This window comes from Condylura cristata, unplaced genomic scaffold (genome assembly GCF_000260355.1).
Source record: "Condylura cristata isolate star-nosed mole 26May11 unplaced genomic scaffold, ConCri1.0 scaffold00007, whole genome shotgun sequence".
In the NCBI taxonomy this organism is placed as follows: Eukaryota; Metazoa; Chordata; class Mammalia; order Eulipotyphla; family Talpidae; genus Condylura; species Condylura cristata.
In genome coordinates this window covers 26,692,786-26,700,668 of record NW_004567108.1, presented here as the reverse complement: position 1 = coordinate 26,700,668, position 7,883 = coordinate 26,692,786, and the positions used below count along the sequence as shown (strand labels likewise).

The 7,883-nt window shown below is 38.1% G+C and overlaps 1 protein-coding gene across 1 annotated transcript in view; it reads right to left on the bottom strand.

Moving 5' to 3' along the window:
* LOC101622799 (lysM and putative peptidoglycan-binding domain-containing protein 3-like) overlaps positions 1–5,667 on the bottom strand; it is a 7,597-nt gene extending 1,930 nt beyond the window's left edge. The window contains exons 1-2 of the mRNA XM_004678427.2: positions 5,511–5,667; positions 1,539–1,801 (exon numbers count right to left, since the gene is read on the bottom strand). Of these exons, the coding sequence (XP_004678484.1) occupies positions 1,539–1,790 (252 nt within the window). The 5' untranslated portion in view covers positions 1,791–1,801; positions 5,511–5,667. The remainder of the gene's footprint in view (positions 1–1,538; positions 1,802–5,510) is intronic.
* Positions 5,668–7,883: the final 2,216 nt, after the last annotated feature.

Here is a 7,883-nt window from a genome sequence, read left to right as displayed (position 1 = left end):
TCAAAGTGTTTAACCGCAAACAGCTACGAGCCATTCATTTCTGAAATGTAATACATTACACTATAATACATACATTATATTACAGTTCCTCCATTCACTTTTTTCCTTCTTGAAATTTTCTCTATCCCACTATTACATGCCTAAAATGCTTTTTACCTTTTTCCTCCTTGTAAATATGCCCAGTTTGAGTCATTCAATATGGCATTTATCTAAAATTTCTAAGAGTTTCCAGATTCACTAAAGGAAAACAAATGTTCTTCTCTAATCACTACTAAACTCACTATTCTTTTGGATCTCCACCTTGACTTTTTAGCCTTGTCCCTCATATAAAATGTCCCTCATATAAATTTATAAATCTTTGTTAATACTGCAGAAAACTATGACAAATAATAAGACATTTTCAGTATAAAAAATTATGAGACTATAAATATTAAAAGAAAAAAGGAGTGATATAAAATTTCATGCTTAAAGATCTGAGGTACATATTTTTCATATAAATGATTTTAGGAAGCAAATCCTGGTGTTATTTACAATTCAATAAATATTTTCAAGAGTATTCTAAGTTTTATTTTAAAATATCAAAATTGACAACATTCTGAAAATTATATCCTTTCTAATTATTTTAAATACTAAAACTAAGAAGTGAATTTCATGTGTAAAAAGGTTATATACATTTCAAAATTCTATTCTATTGTATGAGAAAAAGATTGAAACCCAGTATTCTAATTTACAGTTCCATATCATTTAGAAGAAAGCAGTCTTTGACAAAGATGTAAGATGGACATAATGACAGATAACAAGTTTAAACAGAGATTAATATTTATTAAAATAAAAATATGCCTTCCCTTTCATCTAGCAATTCTATTCTACTTTTAGAAATCTACTCTACAGAAATATTTTAAAGTATTGTTGTAATATTTGCTGCATAATTCAAAACACTGAAAAAACTTGGTATCCATGAGTAGAAAAACTTAGTATTATAGCATATTATATAGTCATTAAAAATGAGTTAGTTCTTTGAGGCTCTAAATGCTATCTGTGATAAACTAAGTAATTAAAATGGCAAAGAAACTCGGCATAATATGCACACCATAAACCAATTTTATATACAACTCCCCAAATATTTACATATATAAATACATCAAAGGTTATAGAAAGAAACACACCAAAATGTATCATTTTGGAAATGTTTAGGAAATTGGGGCAACAGAAAAATACATCCATATATACCCATACACACACTCTCTCTCTCTTACAGCTCTCTTAGTTTTTGAAAAGGAGAAGAAAGAACACATTTGGATGTTTTCCATATTGAAAATGTAACACATCTGGATATTTTTCATATTGAAAATAGAATCACAGATTTAGAAATAAACAAATTTTTAAGTATTCACTTAAAAACTTAACATCCACCAACATGATACAGATTTTGATAAAAGAGGACTGGAAAAGAAAAAAAGAGACACAAAATTTATTTTAATTTGTACTAATGAACAAATAATTTATTTTGGACTACATTATGCAAAATTAAAACTTACCGTACAACAGTACTGAAGGGCTATTGCATTTAAAGTATCTCCTTCCTTTATATCTTTTGTTAACACTACAATGTCATCAAGTCTATCTCTTGATGTACTCCTTCGGATTTTCTCTTTTCCTCTGGACCGAAGTTCATAAACCTCAGCATCCTCCTCCAACACATCACTGTCCGTACAATTTCCAAATGCATGGACTTGGCCACCTGAGTGAACTCCTGGAAGAGGAAAACGACTCTGATGCCTCCCAGCCATAATGCCAAAATCTAGGGGGGGAAGAAGGCAGAGAAAACTTTGGAATGTAGCTGAAACATCTGATTGAGCCACATGCCTCTGACATTCAGGATATTTTATCTTTTTTGTTAATCACAGTTTTAGTTATTTAAAAATTTAGATTGACGTTTTACTGCTGTTGAAATACAATGAAAATATCTGGCTATGTAGATAATGTATTGGGAAGAAGTGATCCATTCTTACTGACCATGTACCATGTATCACAAACATGGGCGCGATTACCTTTTTTTTTTCTTTAACTTTTTTTGGGCAATAAAATAGCTTTACAACACTGTATATGATTTAGGGAAATAGGTCCACATCTCTTCAGGTGTGTATTACCACACCTGAAGTGTTATTAACAAGGGCAAACTTAACAATTTCTAGTTCAGATGGAATTAAAGTATATGGTTTATATCTACACACAGTAATTAAAAAACCCAAGACTTTCTGGTTTGTTCTACATTTAAATCCATATGGGATTGAAGTATCTTTTGTACTTTCTACCTCCTTGGATTATATTAACTTCAGGGTTTACAATTAGTAATAGAGAGGTCATGATTTTCCTCCTGACCAGGAATTTTTTTCAAAGCCCTTATCAAACTCAAATTGTTTCATAAAAACTGTGAACAGGTTTCATGTGACTTTTACTTCAGAAAAAAATACTGTGAGACTGAGATTTGACCTAATTAAATAAAAACAACTAACATTTGTTTATTTGCATACTCACTCTTAACTCACCTTAATCAAATAGATCTACTCATTATAAAGTAATACAAGAATGCTGACTGGGGCCCTCCCCGTTGGCGCAGCGGGTTAAAGCACAGCACTAAGAAGCTAGCGCCACTTCCACATGAGTTCAATCCCTGCCTGCCCCAGAGGTGATCCACATGGGGAGGCAGATATCTCCTGACCCGCCTGCTGCTCCCCTCAGTGTACTTTGAAGATCTGCCTGTTCTCCCCACTGTCACTAGTGAATCCTCTCACCACCCCTGCACCTCTGGCCTGTACCCCAGTTCAGTATGCACAAATAGATAAATCGTTAAAAAAAAAAAAAAAAAAGAATGTAAAGACTAATTGTACATTCAGTTTTGACTTCATATTGTTCACACAAAAAATGGCAGACTACTTTCAGTTACTTTGTGAAAGAAAGAAACAGTAAGAGACATTGTGGCAATAAAATACTTGGGAATTAATAGTGTGGCTCAGATATTAAGAGAGGGAAGTTGTTAAGGATCACACATCAAAATTTCTGATTTGCATCACTGGGTAATGGTGGTACCATTTTCTAAATTATGGAAAACTGTAAGAACTTTGGGAAGATGGGGACACACTATGATTATAAATTCCTCTAAGCCAGTCAAAAGGAATGGCAAGTAGCCAAGTGAACTATATAGTCAAATTCAGAAAGGGTGGATCAGAGATCTATTCATGACTCATCTATACATGGGTAAAAAGTGAAGCTGTGTGTGCAGATGCTGAAGAGGAAGTAGAGAGAAAAGTCTCCAAGAATGAGCCTTTAAGAATGCGTAAAGGGGCCCTCCCTGGTGGCGCAGCGGGTTAAAGCACAGCACTGAGAAGCTAAAGCCACCTCCACATGAGTTCAATCCCCGCTTGCCCCGGAGGTGACCATATGGCAAGGCAGGCCTCTCCTTACCCGCCCGCTGCTCCCCTCAGCAGTGCACTTTGTCGATCTGACTGTTCTGCTCCCCACTTTGTCCCTGGTGAATCCTCTCACCCTCCACATCTCTGGCCTGTACCCCAGTTCTATATGAATAAATAAATCTTTAAATAAAGAAAAAAAAGAATGCGTAAAGGAAAATAACCTTTAAAGGAAGTATGGAAAAAGAGTGTTGAGAGGAGAAAACCATGAAAATGTTATGTCACTGAATTCAAAGACACAATGTCATCTCAAAGGGTTTAGTTCCATTTTGATGACTACAGGTAAGTACAAAGTGACAAAAACTATCCAATAAAGCTGAATTCCAAAGGTATGAATTTGTAATTTAGATGACAAGATTATACACTTTATATGGCACATACCTAAGAATTTTTCTAGCTACAATTGAACGCAAGCCATGAAAACCAATTTTTGACCCTGCTCTGCAACAACACAAATGCTTTAAAAACTCAATGGTTTCTATTCAGCTAATATAGGTAAGTAGTCATATATTAAATTATTTCACCTATTTTCCAGGTGTTACATTATTGCCATGAACTGGGATTCCTAACTTGACAGCAACCAAATTAAAGAAAGCTATTTATATTTTATACCAATTTTTGAAATCATGTGGTCTCCCCTATTCCTTCAAGGAATGTTAACAAGTGACCATTCTTAATAAGCTCATAGAGATTAAATGTGTTTTAGTATCATAATAAAGATGCTTTGTTTTTATTTAATTATTTTAAAAATTGAAAGAATATCTCTCTTCCTAAAATAGGTTAAGTTGTATATTCCACTTATTTGACCAAATCTTTTCTATCCAACATCTTCAATCTAGGGAATGTCTGAATCCTGTGGGTTTGTAGGCAACATCTAATACTACGCAAGTTACTCTGGGGAAGAGTACTGTTCCTAAATTCTCAGGAAGGGTTCATGTTTTTAAAAAGAGTAAGAATCACTTAATACACAGTAACTTACACTCAGTTATGCCTCCTTTAGACTTTTGCTCCCTGATGACTTTGCTCTTATAACACCAAACTGACATATCCTACAGCTAACTGAAATCCACTAAGCAATGCCCCAAAGCTATTTAATATATTTATACCAACTTTTTCTGTTTCACGATTTCTTCACTCCCTTTTGAAATGAAATCAGGAAGAACACAAATTGGGATTCTGTTTCACAATAACCAAGAATTAGTTGTCTCTCTAACAGAAGTAAACAGCTAGACTCTGGTCAGGCAGATAATTAATTGAGTCAACAATACAGAGATTAGAAAGTACACAGTACTCAAGCCAACTGGATCAACTTGTCTCGCCCTTTGATAAAAGTACGAAACCCCTGTCAGAAAACTCAAGCCACCAAGCTACCAGAATTACACGGAACTAAGAAGTACCAATGGATACGATGTTAAAGCAGTCATCAGCTTAGTCAGTAAAAAATGGTTTAACAAACACCTTATAGCATACTTGCTGCTAGGTGCTTCCCTTTGACATTAAGAAGAGAGCACCGAGTGACAGGGAGCTAGGTAGTTCAGCCCAGAGACGGTAACACACAGGAGTATCCCCCAGGGCCAACTGAGTTTTTAAAGCCTTCTTTTCCTTTTCACTCCTGAGATTTTTTTTTTCTTTCCCTGTTATTCCCAGAGAGTATATCTCAGACATTTATGTCATATCATCGCACTGGAACCATACGAATGGCCACCAGCGGATACTGAACACAAAGTTATGGAACAAAAGTATGTAGTATGTTAGGATGAGAAATGCCTTGCGCCGGGAAACGGACAGGAAAGAGTCTTCCCTAAGCCTCAGTTTCCCCGACAGAGTTAGGAGGGGGTTCGGGGAGGATGGTTTGAGGTATGCAGCGCTCCCCTCCCTCGAGAGTCTCCCCAGGCGGGCCGAGGTCACATCCCCACGCGCGACGGCCCCTTCACACCTGCGGCGGGCGATTCCGAGCCACCACAGCTTCGCACTGTCCGGGCCCAGCCCCGCCAGCCCGACAGGGCCCCCCCTTCCTTCACCTCTCGTCGCCATATTTACCTGTTCCGTTAGCAGGAGCAATGCAACAAGGAAACGGCTGTCAAGTCCGCCGCCGTCCCAGGCAAGTTCATGGCCAAGCCTCGGGTTTCTGATTGCCCCCGTCTGTCGCTGCCACCACAGCCGACTCCGCCAACGTCTCCGCCTTCCGCACTGTGCGCCGCCGCCACGTCCGCAAACCTGCCATGCGTCATCGCGTCAAGAGGGCGGAGGCGGGAAAGGGCGGGGGAGGAGGAGGTGGGTGGGGGCGCGAGGGCTAACCCGAAGCGGGTTTCCCCAACCACAAGCCTACGCCCGGCGCGCATGCGCAGGGACTCTGGCAGTGAATGGGCGGGAGGGGAGGAGGGTTCCAGCCCCGCCTTGACTCCGCCCCTCCGGCCCCGCCCCTCTACACCGTCCTGGAACTCCGCGGACAAAGTCTGCGAGCTAACCCGGCGACCCGGCGCGACCTACTGGCTGTGCCTTTGTCCTTCGTCTACCTAGCGGAGCTGACAAGAGAAAAATACCTAAGAGAGGAGGTGCAAAGGATATGTAGAGGATTGTTGTGCATCTCTTCTTGTTCTGCATCTGGAGGCTTGCGGACAGTGGACAAAGCAAGCCCCAAAGCACGGTGTAGACATCTATATTTTAGAAAATTGTATTATACTTATCCGTCTTTTCATGCTGGCGCCTCTAGAATTCTACAGAAGAGGCAACATACTAGAAAGAAACCCTTGGGAGGAGGAGGACGTTGTTTCCAACCTTTGTCATTTTAGGTGATTAAGTGAGCCACCTAGAGGCAGGCGACGGGAAATACTGATTGATCTGCCCATGGAGCTGGCTCTGGGCTTCCTATTCTCCAGTAGTCAGGACTCTCTGCAAATTGTAATTTAACTTGTTTTGCTTTCAAATTTAACTGAAAGTTATTGGTAGACACTTTTGGGGGCAATGACCCATTCGTTTGTTAAATAACAGACGCATTTCATCATATATATTCTTTCTCACAAATTTACTGAATGAGTATACTGATGGGCTTAATTTTACGTACATCGATGTAAAACGATTTCATGCCTAATGTTTCCCAGAAGTAAGTTTTGCGCGTTGACGGCCTTACTCTCTTGACAACATACATTTTAGAGCCAAACAGGATTGGTGTAGATAAGTTTTCCAAATTGCAGAGTACTCCTTTTCAGAATTTCTGAATTCTCAGCCTTTGAAACTTTTAAATTATTTCAAAGCATGTGAGATTTCTTTGTTTTTGTTTTTATTTGTTTATTTTCTGTAAGTGTCTCAGTAAAGGTTAAGAATTCAGCATTGAAGTGTTTTTCCTTTAGAAAGGCATGTTCTCCACAAGTCAACCAAGAAAAAAAAAACTGCAAAAGACTTAAATTTTTTTTTTAATTTGTCTGATCTGTTTTGTGTGCTGCTGCCCTTGTGACACCCCTGTCTGTTACCATTTATCACTGAGACATTTTCTCATCAGTAGACAAAAGATAAATTCCCTACTTGATGTGTAGGGCTTCAGCTGCTCAGCCTTCATGAATGTTAATGTGAATACAACCTTCTTTCTGCATATAGGTTACTTTTCTTATGTTAATGTCAATAGACAGTGGAATCCCTGTGAGAGAACCAGTGATAGAATTTCAAGCACTTCTGTGAGACTGCTACCTGTCTTCTGTGTATAAATACTGTCAATGAAATTTGCATGCTCTTGAATTGTTACTTATATTTAACATACTTGCAGTTTTTATATTTTTATAAAAATATAATAATTGAATTATAATTTCTTAGAATATACAAAGGAAGCAGTTAGCCATGAATTTTGGCAAAGTTCCAAAAAGGAACAACTACTTTGTCTTTGAGAAAAGAAATGTTCACAATGTTAGATAAAGCCCAAAGAATTTTTGGTTTTTCGATTTCTCATCTGATGAAAGTTTTTATTAAAAGTCCAACCGTATCTGAAAAACCACACTAGAAGTTCAAAAGCAAAGCTTTCATGTCCATATAAAAAAAGTCACAGAGCACTGACGTACATAAACCTATACTGAAAATGGTCCTTTTTCAACACAAATTACATTTGCTTGTATTAACTAAGCAGCTGCTGATTCAGACCTTGTTTTAAGTACTGGGGATATCTAGTGAACAAACAGGCCCAAAATATTTTCATAGAGCTTCCCTTCTTCTGAAAAAAGATAAAGGAAAACCAAATAAATGAAACATTAACATGTAAGAAGGTGATAAATGAAAATTAAATAGGGAAGTATGTGAGAGTGTTTTAGGTAGGGAGAGTTTGCATTTGTGTTAAGTAGGGAAGGAAAGGTCAGGTTGAAGGTGATGGACTAACATAGACCTGTGGAGAGTAAGAGTGTGAGCCATTCTGGTACGTGAGAGAGAATT